This window comes from Schistocerca serialis, chromosome 5 (genome assembly GCF_023864345.2).
Source record: "Schistocerca serialis cubense isolate TAMUIC-IGC-003099 chromosome 5, iqSchSeri2.2, whole genome shotgun sequence".
Lineage (NCBI taxonomy): Eukaryota > Metazoa > Arthropoda > Insecta > Orthoptera > Acrididae > Schistocerca > Schistocerca serialis.
Window position 1 is genome coordinate 249511317 of NC_064642.1, and position 19938 is coordinate 249531254.

The window sequence follows — 19938 nt, forward strand, 5'->3', positions numbered from 1 at the left end:
CATCAAATAACTGCATAAGACATGGAACTACACTCTTTACTACAACATCTTGCTCCAACTTCACAACAACCACGAGCTCTCGACAAAACTGTCCTCTACGATCTCTTCACAAGCACTGACTGCTATGAACTCTCGACAACCACAGACTGCCACGAACTCTAAACACACACTGTGGAGGCGGCTTAATAGTACTCTTTGGCGCACTCTCTGGCGCAGTGGCACAGTGTAGCCACCTTTCAAGTTGTGGTACTCTTTGTGAATCACCCTGGATGTCCCCGACCAGGCTTTGAATCCAGGATCTCCTGCTCACTACGCAGGTGCGTTAACCGTTGTGCCACCCGCAAAACAGCGTTACTGCAACTGTGCGGACTATCTCGGCACGCCTCATGGCCGATCCACATTGCCACCTTTCATATGCCCCTCCTCCACAGGCCAGAATTTGATGGTATTTTTGCCAGCATTGGTGGTGAAAATACCACCAAATTCGTCCACAAAAATACAGACAAAAATAAAGATAATATTAATACCTAAATATCACATAATTAGTTAAAAATTTTGGCTTTGCACTGACCTTTTACTAACCTAATATATGAAATACAGTAAGCAATACAACTTCTTTTCATGCATTTGGCTTTACATAATAGTTTACACAATATACAAAAAAAATCAGTTTATACAAATGTTCACATAAAATGTTTTCAATGATTAGTTTATACAAAAAAAGACACCAACAGGTTACATGTTTTCCGTAGAAGCAGTCCATCAGTTGCACCCAATAAAGTTTAGCAGGTACACCCGGCAACAAGTCACATTAATTCAGTAGAAGCAGACCATCAGTGGCCCCAGTAAAGTTCAAGAGGTACACACAGCAACAAGTCACATTAATTCAGTAGAAGCAGTTCATCAGTGGCACCCAGTAAAGTTGAGAGCAGGTGCAGACACCAACAAGTGACATCATTTCAGTAGAAGCAGTCCATCAGAGGCACCCAGCAATGTTGAGTAGGTGCAGACAGCAACAAGTGACTTAATTTCAGTAAAAACAGTTCATCAGTTGCACCCAGCAATGTTGAGTAGGTGCAGACACCAACAAGTGACTTCATTTCAGTAGAAACAGTTCATCAGTTGCACCCAGCAATGTTGAGTGCAGGTGCAGACACCAACAAGTGACACCATTTCAGTAGGAGTAGTCCATCAGTTGCACCCAGCAATGTTGAGTGCAGGTGCAGACACCAACAAGTGACACCATTTTAGTAGGAGTAGTCCATCAGTTGCACCCAGCAATGTTGAGCAGGTGCAGACAGCAACAAGTGACACCATTTCAGTAGAAGCAGTCCATCAGAGGCACCCAGCAATGTTGAGTAGGTGCAGACAGCAACCAGTGACTTCATTTCAGTAAAAACAGTTCATCAGTTGCATCCAGCAATGTTGAGTAGGTGCAAACACCAACAAGTGACACCATTTCAGTAGAAACAGTTCATCAGTTGCACCCAGCAATGTTGAGTGCAGGTGCAGACACCAACAAGTGACACCATTTCAGTAGGAGTAGTCCATCAGTTGCACCCAGCAATGTTGAGCAGGTGCAGACAGCAACAAGTGACACCATTTCAGTAGAAGCAGTCCATCAGAGGCACCCAGCAATGTTGAGTAGGTGCAGACAGCAACCAGTGACTTCATTTCAGTAAAAACAGTTCATCAGTTGCATCCAGCAATGTTGAGTAGGTGCAAACACCAACAAGTGACACCATTTCAGTAAAAACAGTCCATTAGTGGCATCAGCAATGTTGATCAGGTGCACACAGCAACAGGGGACATCTTTTCAGTAGAAGCAGTTCCATCAAATTCATTAGCACTGATCACTCTGTTCATCAGCAGAAATTAAACACGACCAAATGTCACACATCATGTTGAAAAGTGCAGGTAACAGTTCAGAATATTTATCTTCACTAATCAGACAGTTCAGGCATGAACAATAGTTTGAATGCACATACAGATGCTTTTACAGTAACATACAAATCACAACAAACACACAAATGATATCAGATAATTATCCTATTAACTATTACAATACACAAATACCAGTAAACCTATAATATTCATGGGTGTCAGTGCAAGCCACTACAAACAAATAAAATAATATTTAGGAGATAGGTGGGTAGGATTAGGAAAGGAAAACACACAAAACACACTCACGCATCTCTCATCCACATTAAATACTACTGTGTAATTGAATAGTGTTAATTGTGTAACTGAAATTCTGTCTAAATCTGATGTTCATCATGTGTATCAAGTAGTACTGGCAGCAATGTATAACAGTCAATAATAGTTAAGTCAACGTCATAGTCATCATGTCAAGACCAATGTTTGCCAAGCCAGATCAAAATGTACTGTTGTTGAACAACTGTCAGTGAGCCAAGATATGCAATTACTTCCTCTCTCCAAAAAAAAGTATATACTGCTTAGTTATTTAACAAAGTGTGTGTATAGACCATCTTCCTTCTATTTTAGTGTTCTAGTCTGCTCTCTTCATCCTCCTTGTTCCATAAGACCAACCAAAAAAAATATGCTCCTCACTTACTTTACCTCTTATACACCAAAACTTCGATAATCATCAGCATCATATAATCTCAATACGTCACTAATACTTCTTCAATACGTCGATACATATAACTCTTATCATCAACATCATTTACCTTACCTCTTGTCCACAAACAACTTCATATACTCTCAATACCTATAATAATACGTCGATAAATATAAACCTCAGCACCAATATCATTTCACTTCCATAACAACTCTTTCCTCTAGTCAGTCTCCTCGAACAAGTACAGATAAAATCCTAATGCAAACCTCAATTCAGCATCCCATACAATTCGAAGACACAGTGTCCACACACAACCTCTGTGTAATCCATCTGACCCAATCTTCTACTCATTATAAATTATAAGATACATTTTGGTTCCTTGTCCATCATTAAATAAAAGAAATGCATACCTGACCTCTAACAGACTTAGTTCGAATAACTCTCAGTAATTAAGTACGATAACGGAGTGTGAATAATCATAATGTTTCACAGTGTGTACACCACTTCAAGAATCATAGCAGACAGAAGCAAACATGTGGAGTATTTCTTGTGTCAAGTGTCACTTCCTATTTCAATTGCTCACGAAAAATGCAGTGTAATAACTGTTAATGGTCTAAACCTAGTATTGGTATGTCATGTCGTTAGCTTCCTTCCTATTAGCATAAATTTATACAGCTTCCATAAAACCTCAGCTCATGTGACTTCTATGACTTTCTTGTACTAATGTCGTTCGTCGAATTATAGCAGTTAATTTTCTTATCTTAAAATATAAGGCACTGAGCGTAAGCAAAACAAGCAATAGCGAGTAAATACACCAGTAGAGAACAGAATGTCAACTAGTGGATGCAGCACAATTCCTACAACGAGGCTTTGCCAAGCGAACAATCTATAATTAATACCACAGTGTAACCTAAACTCTATGTTTATACACAGTACATCAGCATTGCTATACACCAAATTAAAGAGCAGTTATGGCAACAAAACAGAAATGTGTAAATATGTAATCCATACAAAAAGCAGCAAACATATATCTTACGTAATAAACAGGTCATTAGCATCATATCAGCATAAGCAAATAAATGTTCATATGTAATCTTAATAAGTAAACATGGAGGCGCAAGCAGATAAATCACAAAGTATAACTTACATACCTGAACACATCAGCACAATAAATCAGGTTACCATTACAATTTAAATAAATAAGCACAGCAGGCACATAATTAAAAAAAAAATATGACATCAGTGAAAAAGCATAGTAGCCAAGCGATGCATAATATATACAAGTTACAACCCAGTTCATTAATAATCCTTGTCAAAATCAGTTAACGTACGCAAGCACGTCGCTTCAGACGTAAATTCATAGAACATGAAATTAGCACAAAGTATGAATCACGTAATCGCGAGCAGCAAATTACGTCTAAAGTACGTACCTAAGTGAATTTATGTTACCTGAAAAATAAACTCAATTAATAGTTACCCTTTTTAGTTTATTAGTTTCTTCTTCGAAATTACATTCTTCCTGAAATTTTCTCGATTGCAAGTCGTCTTAACGTCGGACACGCACAGAATTTACCTGAAGGTCTTAAATATTTTATACAACCGTATCCTGCAAAATACTGAATGTTAATAACACAATTCAACAAGTCCTTATAGCTTTATACTGAATTTAGTCGGAGAAATTAGACTGAGTATTTGTTTACGGCTGTCAGTGCATTCGCACTGAGCGCTCGATCAGCTGTAGGCGCGTGACGTAGGAATCTATTGTTTGCGGTCAACGACTGCCTTGTGCGGCGCGCAGACTTGACTGTTGCTTTGAGTATGTGCCGCCGCCAAAACACAGCGCGGTATCCTTGTACTCTCCGCATGTTTACATGTAGCTGTTAGTTTCTTACAAGTATGTCATTCCACAAAAATTTTGACGTTTGATATATGATGTATTCCTTTAGAGCGTCGTGATTTAAGAGTTTCTACTTCGACAGTGTTATCATGAATAATTTTGCGAATTCTATATGGACCGTTGTAAAGCAGAAAAAATTTGCGACACAAGCCTTTTCCTTTGTGAGACAAACGGTGGGACTTAATTAATACCTTTTGACCAACTGACAAGATTTTTGAACGACCAGGACGCTTAGCTGATTTCTCTCTTCTAGCAGCCGCAGATGCAATATTTCGCAGAGCCAGGTTGACAACTTCAGAATGCCGCAGTTTCCGTGAAGGCGGAAAAGGAACGATTTCAGAAATGCGATTTGTCGGTGCTTTGTTTTTTAATATCAATATAGGCGGTAAAGAAGTTGAGTCATTAGGAAGTTCATTCAGAATGTTTTGAAAAATATGAAGATACTGATCCCAAGTTCTGTGATTCTGATGACAATAAAGACGACACAATTTATTGATTTCCTTCATCCATCTCTCTGAAGCATTAGATTGAGGGTGAAAAAGTGAAATGAAAATTGGTTTAATTTTACGACGCTGTAGAGTACGAAGCCAAATTTTAGAACGAAACTGTGATCCATTATCTGATATAACCTTATCAACATGACCAACTTCTTTAAGAAAATGTTTGACGAAAGCGTTAGATACTGAACGAGCTGTTGCTTTGCGTAAAGGTGTAAAACATACATATTTTGACGTCAACTCCACTGCTACGAAAATGTACGCAAAACCATTAGTAGAACGAACCACTGGACCAAACAAATCGACTGCAGCCATCTCCTTTAATTTCACTGGAATGACGGGAAACAACGGTGCTCTGTGAGAAATCGTTGGAGGCTTAGCCATTTGACATAATTTACATTTGGCAAGAACAGATCGAATACGTTTTTCCATATTACTGAAATAACAATTTTCTCGTAATTTGTGAAAGCATTTTCGGGGACCAAAGTGTGCATAACTGAGATGCGTATACCAAATCAATTTATTGACCCACTCATCAGGAATACAAACTAACCAAACGGAGTTGTCGACGGATTTTCGTTTAAAAAGAATGTCATTGCGAACTAAATAATGCTGTCTAATCGCTACGCTTTCCTTTTTCCTCCACTTCTCCTTAATGTCCTTCCAGATAGGATCCTTATTTTGCTCCTTAGCGATGTCCTGGAGCGAAGACGAAATAAAGTTCTCAAACGCAACACCTTGAATATACATCAAACAATAATTGTCTTCCTTGCAGTCCTCTTCAGCACTTTGTTTCAAACCCATAGGTGCACGTGATAAAGCATCGGCAACAATATTTGAAGAACCCTGTATGTAAACAATACTAAAGTCAAATTCCTGTAGGTACAACGCCCATCGTGACAATCTGCCATGAGTTAATTTTGTTGACATAAGAAATTCCAGAGCTCGATGATCGGTGTAAACCTTAGTATGTCTGCCAAACAAAAATGTGCGAAATTTTGTAAAAGCCCAAACAACAGCCAAAGCTTCAAGTTCCGTAATCGAATAATTCTTTTCGGATTTAGAGAGAACGCGACTTCCAAATGCAATAGTCTTCTGTACTACAACGCCGTTTTCTTCTATCTCTTGAAATAAGTGTGCCCCTAGGCCCTTGTATGATGAGTCCGTCGCCAAACAAAATTCTTTAGATAAATCCGGATGTGAAAGAAGTGGAGCAGCAACTAAAGCATCACGAAGCTGTTCAAATTCTGACTGAGCTTCCTCATCCCAACACCAATTAGATTTCTTTCCGGATAGTTCACATAAACGAGGTGTGGCCAAATCGTCCAATTTAACAAAGCGTCGAAGAAAATTACAGACACCAAGGAAACTACGAACATCACGTTTTGTAGTAGGAACAGCATAATTACGAATAGCATCTAATTTCTCTGGATCAGGGAGAATACCTTCTGTAGAAATAATGTGGCCGAGAAATTTCACCTGAGAACGACCAAATTCAGATTTTTCCAAGTTCACTGTCATGCCAACTTTTGCAAAGATACGTAATAATGAGTCCAAAATTTTGTTGTGCTCACTCCAAGAACGTTTAGCAATAAGAATGTCGTCAACATAAGAAGTAATGTTGTCACGAAGATAAACAGGTAAAATTTCATTTAAGCTACGAATGAATGCTGCTGAAGATACAGTAAGTCCAAACGGTAATTTCCGAAATTGGTAACAGTTACCAAAAGCTAAAAAGGCAGTATATTTTCTACAATCAGGGTGGAGTTCTATTTGCCAAAAACTTGCGCGCATGTCAATCGTGGACAAAACTTTAATTCCATGGAAATGTTGAAGAAGTTCATCTAAATTTTGTGGGCGGTCAGTTTCAGGAATGATGATGTTATTTATTTGTCTGGAATCCAGAACCAGACGAATTGATCCATCCTTTTTAAGAACAACGTGTAATGGGCTAGTATAAGGACTGACTGCAGGCTCAATAATGCCCTGATCTAACATGTACTGAAGTTCATTCTTAACCTTGTCTCTGTAAGCCAAAGGAATAGCGTACGTTTTCCCGCGAAATGGTGTGTGTTCTTTTACTTTAAATAAATATTGTAAGCCATGTATAGTTCCTGTGTGATGACTAAACACTGTAGCATGTGAAGTTAAAATGTGGTGCAGCTCTTCTCTTGCAACGTCATCTGGCACTTCAGCTTTCTTAACCTTTTCTTTAATTAACTCTTCGCTATTAATTATCTCATCCATCGCGTCTCTGTATCTATTGTCATTATCATGAATAAACACATTGTCGTCATAATGCTCAACGAAAACATCAGAAGTAAGAAACCTTAAACATTTTGTATCTGACTCAGATCTTGTTAAACACTCGAAAAATTTTAAACATTTCGGCATTCCAGCAACAGTCAAATTTACACTTCCTTCTTTAAAGTTCAAGATTGCCTTATGTGCGTTAAGAAACTCCATACCTAATATAATTTGTGTACTGAGTAATGGAACAATGATAAAATTAGCAGAAAATTCGTATCCTTGACAAATGAAATTTAAATTGGTCTGTTGTTTGACCTCCACACTTTTTCCGGAAATCGCTCCACGAATTGTAGTTTTAGAAATAGGTAACACAGGACAGGCAATAGTTCTTTCACATATACGAAAAACTGATTCACTAATGACATTCAATGGGCTCCCAGAATCTAAAACTGCAGTGAACTTATTCTTACCCACACATACTTCAATAGCAGGATGTAAAAATACGTCAACATTATTTTCCTTTTCGTCTAACAAAATGTCTCTCATGTCTTCCAGGCGTACGTAGTGTAAAGTCGTAGTGTCATTACTTTCAGAACCGTCTATATTGCTGCCAGAAGCCGAAGCTGCAAGTCATTGTCGATTGTTTGCGTCACGTCTTTGAGTATTCGCGTCATTTCGCGGATCCATTTCTACGATTTGCACTTGTCTCTCTGAAATTCTGTCACGTGGAGGATGCCAATTAGGTCCCTCCTGTCTGTTAGATACAAATTCTTGGTTGTATCTGTTATTAAAATTTCTGTTTTCCTGTCTGTCTGCATAACTACTTCTTGTGTAATTTCGACTGTCATTTCTGAAATTATTGTTGTATCTACTACCCTGATTATTTCTGTAGTAAGAATTTCTATTACTGTATGAATGATTTCTGTCCTGATGATACCGATTACTGTTTCCGTATGATTGATCATTCCGGTACGAATTACCGCTATTGTCTGTGTAATTTCTGTTAGAACGTCTGTTATTGTCATAGGGCTGGTATCTATTGTCGTGTCTGTTACGTCTGTCATTCTCAAAATTACCCATATAACGCCCGTTCCGACCACTATCACTTTTCTCTGAAAGTCTATTGTAATTACTGTTACTGAAAAAGTTACAAGAGGTCCCGTCGTCGTTGTCATACTCCAGTTCTTGCAACAAAGTCTTAAAAGTCTCAATGTCATCTTTACATCTTCCGGCCAAAGCAATTTGTCTTATGGATTGTGGCAGCTTAGTTAAACAAATGCGAATTAATTCAGTCGGGCTATAAGGGTTGGACAGGAACTGATTCTTTCGAATCATGTCTTCAAAGTACTCTGCCGGCGTGCGGAACTCAGACTGTTTGAAATTACGCTGCATAATAAGACTGTGTTTGACTCTGTCTTGCGTGTTTTCGGACCAATATGCCGATAGAAATGCATGATAAAAATCATTCAGATTATTACAATCTCTAATGAGTGCGCGCATCCGCGTCGCCGGTTCGTTTTCTAAATATCCACACATAAATTCCAGTTTATGACTTAGTGGCCAATTTGGTGGAAGTGCGTACATAAATTGATCTAGCCATGCACATGGATGTATGTCATTCTTAGAATTGCGGAAGATCTTAAATTTCCGGACAGTCAAAAAGTGTTTATAGTCAAAGTTTTCGCCTCGCGGCGACAAAGACCTACCGCGTCTGTCCCAGTCACAATGACGATTATTGTAAAGTTCGCGCGCCTGGCGCTCTCTTGTTGCATCCCGTAAATGAAACAAATTATTTTCTTCAAACCCCTCTGCTACCTGTGATTCCAAATTTCTTCTGCTATCTTTTCCTACAATTTCGCCTTCGATCTGCTTGACTTGCTTTCGTAATGCCTCAAATTCCCTTTTCACGCGTTCATTAAATTTTCCCTGATTTTCAACATGCTTATTTATGTTCTGATACTCTTCGGTTTCTGCAAATGGTAATGGAGCTGTATCATCCGAATCTCTGTCCCCATGTAAACTAATATTTGTCAATTTATCTGAAATCTCCTCAACTCTTTCCGATAAGTCACCTATTTGTTCTTTCTGTTTGTTTACGTCTTCCGTAAGTGTCGCGACTCGGGTTTCAGTACTGACACATTTGGTAGTTAACTGTTCACACTGTTGCGTTAAGTTATTTATTCTGTCATTTGGTACGGATTCCTCGATTCTTTCAATTATTTCTTCCTTGTCTTGTGCACGTTGTAAATTTAACTCTGAAAATTTCTGTACTATCACGCGATCTCTTTCTTCCTGTTCTCTATCCTGTTCCCTTTGTCTAATTTCTACTGCAATTAATCTATTATTGTGAGAATTCAGAATCGGTTGTACTTCTTCCCTGATTTCTTTCTTTAATTCATCTTTCATATTTTTGAAACATGTCCCTATTCGTGAATCTATCCGTGTTTCCAAAGTTCCCATCTCTGTTTTAAATTCAGATCCTATCCGTGTTTCCATTGTTCCCATATCAGTTTTAATTTCAGATCCCAAAGTTCCCATCTCTGTTTTAATTGTTCCCATCTCTGTTTTAATTGTTCCCATCTCTGTCTTCATTGTTCCCATCTGTGTTACCATAGTTCCCATTTGTGATCCCAGATTTAATATTGCACCCATCAACTGTTCCAAGGTAGCCGGTTCGCAATTCTTTCCGCGCCTAACATTTCCCGCAAAACCAGTTTCCTCCGTCATAGCTGTAAAGCTATCTGTGTTCGATACAATTTCAGAATCTTCTATCGTTAATCTCGGATTCTGTGAATTTTCTGATTGAGAAAAATTTTGAAATGGTTCCGGACTATTTTCCCGACTTATTACATTGTTTTCCACTTCATTATCCATCATACTGTTTTCCTCTGTTGGCGAGTTCGCCATGTTAACAATTTCATTATTCTCACTATTCATCATTTTTGCCTTTTTCATTGATCGCGTAATCATTTACAAAATATACGAAAGATTCGTCACTGTACGAAAATCACACACAATGACCCCTTATCTCCAACAATACTATTCACAGGCAATGTCTCCCTTAAACACGATCAATCGAACAATTGAAATAATTGCACAAGATTGTCAAACGCGTATACAAGGCAATAAAAATTAAATTTTGAAAAATACCATTAGAAGAATGCCAATTACCAAATCTACACACTCAATACAGACTACACTCACTAAACTCAAAATTACTACAACAATACTACAGTCTACAATTTTCACAATCAGAAAAATTCCAAGGGACGATCCGAAGCAGCGGTCGCCACGTGCATGGGGGCTTAATTAAATATAAGATTGAAAATATTTTTTGTAGCTGTAGCTGTATGTCCGATTACGTAAGTCTCGTAAACGGTTGGCCCTGACTAGTATTATTACGCTATCTGACTGCAACAAACAATGTAAGTAGATTTTCGTAAACACAATTAATTAATTAAGTCCCCAGCAACTAAAAAAAAAAAAACCAACAAAACCAATAAGCAAAAGAGTCACTGTTCTGTATGTGGGAGTGTGACTCAACGTCCACATCTGGCACGGTTCTTTTCCAACAAGACAAGAATTTTGATACCAATTATACTGACGTGACAAAAGAAATTTAGAAAAACTATAATTACGCAAGAAAACCAAAATTCACTCTAATACAAGAACACGAGCCAGATGCTTTGTTGACTGAACCTGTAGTGACACATTATTTCAGATACACAACTAATAAAGGAACATTATAAATTTTACCTTCATATATATTGACGAAATGCACTCATTACAATAACATCTGCTATCTCTCCCATCAAATAACTGCATAAGACATGGAACTACACTCTTTACTACAACATCTTGCTCCAACTTCACAACAACCACGAGCTCTCGACAAAACTGTCCTCTACGATCTCTTCACAAGCACTGACTGCTATGAACTCTCGACAACCACAGACTGCCACGAACTCTAAACACACACTGTGGAGGCGGCTTAATAGTACTCTTTGGCGCACTCTCTGGCGCAGTGGCACAGTGTAGCCACCTTTCAAGTTGTGGTACTCTTTGTGAATCACCCTGGATGTCCCCGACCAGGCTTTGAATCCAGGATCTCCTGCTCACTACGCAGGTGCGTTAACCGTTGTGCCACCCGCAAAACAGCGTTACTGCAACTGTGCGGACTATCTCGGCACGCCTCATGGCCGATCCACATTGCCACCTTTCAAGTGGGTGAGGTTAAATTGTTAAGATGTGTGAGGGGGCTCCGCCAGGATTCCATTGCCACCCAGATATTCTAGGACTAGAAGGAACTTCGAGAACAGGCTGAGGCCCAGGGTCTGCCATCTCAGATTTTCGACTGTCAAGGTATTTCCTCATATAGGGTTTTACAGTTCCCTACCATTGTACGCATACGATAACCTACTTCCGCACTGACATCCCAGGAGAAAGGGAAAGTACTGGATATTTTGATTTTCTTGCCAGTTTCTGAGTTTCCCACCAGTTTAGACATAGGGCATTTGGTCTTTGTCATATGTGTGAGGAGAAATCCAGCAACATTGCACGATGAGGGAGGGGAAAAGATGGGTAACTCTGGCAACAATACAAACTACACCAGAGCAACCATATCTGCACTACTTCTAAAGGCTCAGTAGTCCACAAACAGATATTTCATCGACATGTTTGCACTGTACCATCCTGATTCGAATATGGTTTCCCATATGCATAAATAAAAAAGTGAAACAGAAACATCAAATCCGTCCTGCAGGATTGCTGCAGTCATACTAAATGCAGCTGTTACTGGTGTACCGCACATATAACACATCTTTGCGTTGGCCACGAGATTTTAATCCTTGTCTGCTGGAGGCGCGCCATCTGTTTGGCACGCTGGCGCGCCGAGGCCTGCTGCGTAATCCGGCTCTGTGCCCCGCGAGCCTGTCCCTGGGAGCCGCCTCCAGGACCGGATCGGCCCGCGCTGCGCAACCCGCCCTGTGCTGAATACTTCTCGGCTGATTACGACTCGCGCAGAGCCAACGCGAATTTTTGGCGACTTTGAGCCGATATCTCGCGCAATAGTTTTTGTAAAGAAATAAAAATCTGGTCATCTTGTATAACTTTATGCGTTCTCTTAAGAATAGTAATGAAAAAGAATTTTATCAGCCATATTGAGCTAGAAAATTGTAGGTAAATCGGCCAAAAAAATAGGCACCCGAAAAAATTTCGAAGTATGCTTTCTTGCATCTCCTGAACTAATGCTACGACGAATGTGAAACTTGGCAAGAAGTTTCATTTCCATATCACTTTTCAGTATTGAATGAATTAAGTGCAAAATTGAAGATTTTGTAAAAACGTCAAAATGCTGTATTTTTGTTGCTAAAAAATTATGCTCTGTAAAGCATACCAAGCTGTACAACTGGCATGAAAGTTGGGCGCGAAAATCAGGCCCGAAAACAATGTAAACTTCGGATTTGCAAATCTAGTAAAGTGAACGCATGAAGAAAATGAAATTTAGAGTGCAATAGATTGACAGCACAAAAAAAAAAAAAAAAAATTTGTTCCCCTACTGTTTTTCAATAATTTACAAATTAGCCCAAAAGATGTTGATTTTTTATGAAAAGATGAAAGCAGGGTATATTCGACTCTTCTTGTACTAATACCGTTTTCTCTTAATGCTTCAAGGCCATTCTCATTCGAACAGCAAATTTTAAGCCCCCAACCCTCCCCAGAACAATTAGTTTAATTTACAGTATTGGCTAGTAACAGAAGCAAAGTAGCAAGAAAAATCGCACTGAGAATAGAGTTTTAACGTTGGCATATTGTTTTTTCTTGATCAAATGCGTTTAAGTCAGTGATGGAAAACATGTTTTGAACAAGTAGGCCGAATGTGATCTATATTTGTACTCCCAAGGATGAAAGAGTATAACTGTCCATATTACGCGTCAATAATTTAAATGTATCGTACGCAGCTTAATATACGGATTTTGTTTATACTGGCGCAATATACTCGGCATAATTACATTTACCACAGTACAGATATTGCGCCATCTGTATCACCAAGTCCGTTCATTTGACAGTAAACTGCTACATATGAAGAAGTCAGGCATCGTTTGAATAATTTTACATCTGTTGCATCTTATTTCCCATCCTTTTCCATCCGGGCTTTGGACCGGCACTGGCGAAGTTAAAAACAGATTTGTATTTTCTTTTTACATTTTTCCCTTTATTTTAGTAATTCATTCAGCAGTGTCAATAAGTTTTCTCAAATTTAATTCCCAATGATTAATAATGCTTCTTTCTATGGTAAGTCTCAAAGCAGGGCGCAACACATGATGGAACGTTGCAAGTTTTGCATTGGTATCTAGTATCTCGGCGCACCTTCTGTTTCGTGCAAACCATGCATCTGCGCATTAGCGTACTTTCCTGTGAATGTCCACTCACGATAACAGCCGTAAAATGTCTCCCTGTGAATCGCAGAGGATTCTTGTCATCATCGCGCCTTCCCCTATCAGCTCTTTTCCGTACTGTAGCATATTTTTCTACGATCTCTCTGACGAGAGAAAGGTGAAAATCTCCGAGTGCCATTTTTCACCCTGTTACCGACCGGTGGAGAGCATGAGCATTTAGAGAGCACAAATACAGAATGTGAAAAAAATATTTCTTGAACTATTTCACAGTCTTACACACTGATCATACTGAGCTCAGTAACATGTTACAACGGCCAACTGCACCCATACTCGAATTGTAATTTAAAATACATTGTCGTTTCTTTATTTTTCGCCAGTATTTCTGTCAGTTTCAACCATTTGTGTTGTGTGACTTGTGGTCAACATGGCCACATATCTCTTATCGCACCACTTGATAGCAAGGACCTTGTCAGTTTGTTTAAACTCAGTTTCTCCTTGTTTTAATTTCCTTTAGAGTTTTGGCATGTTGGGCCCATTCTTACGAACAATGCCACAAGCGGCTGTTCCATGGTTGTGAAGCTATAGGAACAGGTCCGGGCTGCAGTACCAATTATCGACACACAGAATATGACCCTGTTCCAAATACGGTCCCACAAAAGTTGTCACTACGTCTCCACTTTTTCCCAAATTGTGGAACCCAATTTCTGTTGTTGCGCCTGTATATACAATAAAATCCAAAACATACCCACTCTGACAGTCGCCCATCACAAATGTCTTTATTATGAATCTACTTCGCTTGGTTGGAATAAACTGCTTAAAACATAATCGTCCTTTGAACAGCAAGACTTTCATCTATACAAAGCTTATGGTGTGGGAAAAATGAATGACGAAAGGTCTTACGAGCTTTGTCAACAGTCGTCCTAATTTTCAATAGACTGTCGCCTCCAGCACTCACAGAACTATCACTGAAGTGTAACGTTCTAAGGAGTAGACAAAAACGGTCTCAGGACATAATTTCGCTGAAAACTGGTCTGTTCGAAAGTGTATCTCTGGACCAATAATCACTTAATTTTAACTTTTAAACTTGCGTCGTTAGAAGGCAAATAGCAATAAAACAATACATTTCCTCAAATTCAGTTTCTCTCCACTTCGACAGTCGAGAATTCACAGTTTCTGTAGTATTGTCTCTGGTGTAAACGTAAAAACGATTTGTTTCGTCTGCAATAAATTGCAACAGTTCTTGAGAAAGAAATATCACAAAAAAATGAAAGAATGCTTGCGTCAGTATCTAAGTGATATTTGTAGTGTTGGCAGAAGAGCCAACACTGTTTTTCTAGAGGAGGCCGAAATGCACGCGTTTAATTACACGATGACTGGCGTGAGGTCTGGAACAGGACAATATCTTGAGAACTGCAAATAAAGTACGTAGATGATGTAATACTTAACTTTAATCCACAATTGTAGAACATCTCTCGTTACGGTACATGCTTCATAATATTAATTATCAACTGCTATGGCGCCTTGCTAGGTCGTGGCAAATGACGTAGCTGAAGGCTATGCTAACTATCGTGTCGGCAAATGAGAGCGTATTTGTCAGTGAACCATTGCTATGAACGTCGGCTGTATTACTGGGGCGAGTGCCAGTACGTCTCTCTAGACCTGCCGTGTGGTGGCGCTCGGTCTGCAGTTACTGACAGTGGCGACACGCGGGTCCGACGTATACTAATGGACCGCGGCCGATTTAAAGGCTACCACCTAGCAAGTGTGGTGTCTGGCGGTGACACCACAATATTTGTGTCCTGAACTCGAGTCATCGAAGTAATGTTTGAACGGCTGGATGTCGGTTTCATTCCAGTAAAATGTGTCACTTAGGCGCGCTCTTTTCCGAACAGTTTTACTGACACTTTCTTATTTCCCGGATTCAGAGGAACTGCTGACTGTAATTCTTGCTCTCCCCTCTGATGTAAAGGGCTGAGGACTACAGCTTCGAGATTCTGTGGAAGTCTCATCACTTCTAGCAACTTCAGATAGTTCACACTCACTGTCGCTCTTACTGAGCATATCCAGGATTTCTTTGTCTGTGCAAACTCGGTGACGTGACATTTCTCTCGTAGAAAACAAGAAAACTGACGAAATCACAGGAATGGAAGTCGAATTCTGCAAAGAGGGAACGCAGCAACAAACATATATGCACTCTTGAACTATATAGTCAAACCATTGGACAGTTACTGGAAGAGCACGGCGGAGAGACAACTCTGCGTGTTTACACGTCTGTTGCGCTCAGGTAGTCGTGACTCAGTGCGCCTAAACTTGTCCCTAGCGGTGGGAAGGTCGGTGGCGCGGTATGCGTCAACACGTCCTTAGCGCTGTAGGAAAGACCCAAGGGCCTCGCTTTACACGTCAGGCGCGCCAGGGGAACGGCAAGGCATGACGACTTAACACGTCCCCAGCAGTGAAAGGATTAATTGCACACTGTGCCCACTGAGGCACAGAGATTTTTTCGTAAATTTAGATGATCCTTTAACTTAGTTACACAATTTATATTGTTGTCGATATGGTAATTTTTGTATAACCGTGTATAGCCACATTGTTGATGCTTTCATCAAAACGCGAGGAACATTGGTATCAGAACTAGCTGCCATCATGTCACTGTCTTTGATTTGTGCCACACTCCATCAACATTCAGTACTGCATGACAGCCACGGTTCTCCAGTAACGTCACTGTCTGACAAAATAACATTTATGTATAAATTTTTTTGTGATCCTCGTTTGACGGAATGAGACAATTGTCGACTAAACTGCTCAGTGGCTGCGTGGCAGGTGAACGAATGCTTGCTGCTGACGGTGGAGGCCCTGCGTCTTTCTGGCATCATCGCGACGGTGGCGCACCTGCTGGCGCTGGCAACGAACCACTACCTGGGCATCCTGCGGCCGCTGCACTACCCGGCCATCATGACTCCCCGCAACACGTCCGCCAGCATAGTCGTCCTATGGCTGCTGCCCGCAGCATTCTTCTTCGGTTACTTCTCGCTGGTACCAGGGCAGGGCTTCCAGTGTCCGGGCTGTTGCGCAGAGTAAGTTCCCCAACAAATCCCATTAACAGTTATAAGATCGAAGTCACACTCTTTTTCACTCTCTGTCATCTATAAACACACTTGTTTTACTTCATTACAGTGACCAACAACTATATAATAACATTAACCACAGCTGAAAAAGCTGGAAATTACTGACACAGGTAGTGACTGAATTCAAAGGATATCATGACATTTTCTTTGTGTATTTATCGTCAAAGTGGTTGAAGGGTACGCTTCAATGTATTGCAGAGCATAAAAGACAATCGAAACGAAGAAATGAAGACTAAGATTCAGCGTCTGTGTCTCAATGCTGCCCTCTACTGGAGATCCGAATGGAGGAGTATTTTAACCCCAGATACATTTGTATTGAGATACGTCTTGAAACCCTTTTGCAGACCATTTTGCGTTATCCGGGATGCAACTGCTGGCTAAATCCGACGGGGGCGGTCTACATTTGTTTTTCCACTCTCTACAGTCCTGGTTCCTCACTGGCAATACCAGCTACAAATAATGGATAGTTATGAAAAAAATTAGTAATGAGAGCTACACGATAAGAAACAATAAATCTGCTATACGCTGAAGATCAGTGGCCCCTCATCTACACCTATGGTTCGTTAATGGAAAAATAAAGAAATATTGGCGTTTGAATATATAGCAGATTTTCTCTTTCTAATAAACCCCATGACACAATCACTCAAATTTTGAACCTAAAGTTGAAGCCATCAGAATTGCAATTCATCTAAAGAATTATTTACATCCATTAGAGAAACAGTTATGACTCCATGGCAGCCATACTGACAATTGTCAAAACTTAACATCCAAAAATCCCTATAGTTAAAGAAGTCAAAATACTAATTAAATGATGTAAGTTGTTCAGTGGATACCATCTCACTGTAGATTAGATGGTAATGAAAAAGCAGATTTTATGGCAGAAAAGGGCTCATGGATTGAACAGATTGGAAAAAACTAACTTGTCAAATTTTTTTGTGAAACAAATAATTAACGACACTTTTCGAGAAGAATTAAAACGATCGTATCAAATTTCACGAGAGATCTGGAAAAAGCTTTTGGAGATTCAGTAGTGCCTCTTGGACCAAGAAGTGAAGAAGTAGCCATACACCCCTTGACTACTGGACACAGTTGTTTGGCCGCCCATCTGCATATGATCCCCATAGTGCCTTCTTCAGACTGTGTTCTGTGTCACAAAACGGGTTCGATCATGAGAAAGAACATTACAAAGATTGTAAAAAATTAAGACATTGTAATTCACACTTAACGTTATTGCATTGCGAAGGAAGAAGGCGGATGACGATAACCGAGTGCCAGTACATTAACACAATAATAATATTTGACACGCAGTCGACGACGAGATTATTAAGATAATTAGAGATAGACCGCAATTTCAGGACTGGTGGAGGACAGCAAAGCAAATCAGCGGTGTCGTTTTCGAAACAACCATCTCACTATTTACCTTAAGCGATTTACGGGAATCACAGAAAACTTGAATTAGGACGGCCAGACGGAGACCCCCACCACCGTCCTTCCGAAAACGGAGCCGTCGCACTGCACCATATCCCTGAGTGAAGATGACCGAATCATGAATCTATAAGAGTCTCTGAAGCTTTCCTCTCTTCGTGTTTCCCTTTTCTTTATTTTGGTCCGGGGGGAGGGACTCTTCATCTGAGATTAGCACTCACCCAGCTCTTCAAACATTTGTTGGACAACTCGGATCTGTGTCTTCCTTTGCAGTTGTTACCTTATTCGGCCGGCCGAAGTGGCCGCGCGGTTAAAGGCGCTGCAGTCTGGAACCGCAAGACCGCTACGGTCGCAGGTTCGAATCCTGCCTCGGGCATGGATGTTTGTGATGTCCTTAGGTTAGTTAGGTTTAACTAGTTCTAAGGTCTAGGGGACTAATGACCTCAGCAGTTGAGTCCCATAGTGCTCAGAGCCATTTGAACCATTTGCAGTTGTTACCCTCTACCGCAGTGACAGTCCATTGCTCACAAGTGGCGTTCCAACTTTCATGGAGGTTGGTACGTCGTCGGAGGGGTTTTGAAAATTTTTCGTTAGATTTTCGTAAAATTTTAATCTAAAGTATTTGCTACGTAATTATTATTATATGCCTTTGTTTTATAAAATTTATTTCCCTCCTTTACACACTGAGGTGACAGAAGTCATGGGACAGTGATATGCACATATATTGATAGCAGAACTACCATATAAAAGGGCAGTGCATTGGCATATCTGTTATTTGTACTCAGGTGATTTATAAGAAAATGTTTCCTGTGTGATTACGACCGTACGACGGGGATGACCAGGTTTTGAATGTGGAGTAGTTGTTGGAGCCAGTAATGGTATAATCCATTTAGGAAATCGTTAGGGAATTCAATATCCTGAGATCCAAGAGTGTGCCACAAATATCAGATATCAGAGATGACCTCTCACCATGGACAATGCAGTGGCCAACAACGTTTACTTAACGACAAAGAGCAGCGGCGTTTGTGTGGAGTGGCCAGTGCTAACTTGCAAGCAACACTGTATGAAATCAATATGGGATGCATGACGAACGTATGCAATAGAACAGTGCAGCTAAATTTGGCATTAACGGGCTATGGTAGCAGATGACCGGCGCGAGTGTCTTTGGTAACAGCACGACATCGACTGCAACGCCTCTCCTGGGAGTGTGGCCATAAAAATATCAAAGCCAACCCTGATGCACCTCTGATACCAAATTGATATGCTAGTTAATTAAACTGATCAATTACATCACCCATCCCCTCTTCCCTCAGCCTACCATTATGCTAAGTTGTATATGACCTCCCTGAGGCTGATCTATCCTTCTGAGAAACTCTCCCACCCCTCACCCTTCTCCTCGAACCTCCCTTCTGGGAAAAAGGACACTATTTCGGCACCCTTCCCGCAGTTCTGAACCTCTTTTCCCCTTCTTAAGAAACCGCCCAGATCTCCCCTTCACTACTTCCCCAATAACCTATCCCCTCTACAAATTGGCAGGAAAAAGACTAAAACTATGTTGGTTCGGAAGGATCTCAGGACAGGGAATTCAAATCATTTGACATAATAGCATATTGTTCAGTTCAATTTGTATATTATTTATTTAATCAATTTGCAGGAAAGAGGGCTCCCCCACTTTGGTAGAGTTCCTGTCTGCACCCACCACTCCCGGCTTCCCACGATCTAATAACTGTAAACACCGAGGAATGCAATGAAGTATAGGATATTA

The 19938-nt window shown here is 40.2% G+C and overlaps 1 protein-coding gene across 1 annotated transcript in view; it reads left to right on the forward strand.

Moving 5' to 3' along the window:
* Positions 1-19938, forward strand: part of LOC126481584 (beta-3 adrenergic receptor-like) — a 146276-nt gene that overhangs the window by 15853 nt on the left and 110485 nt on the right. Inside the window, exon 2 of the mRNA XM_050105443.1 lies at positions 16444-16697. Within this exon, the coding sequence (XP_049961400.1) occupies positions 16444-16697 (254 nt within the window). The remainder of the gene's footprint in view (positions 1-16443; positions 16698-19938) is intronic.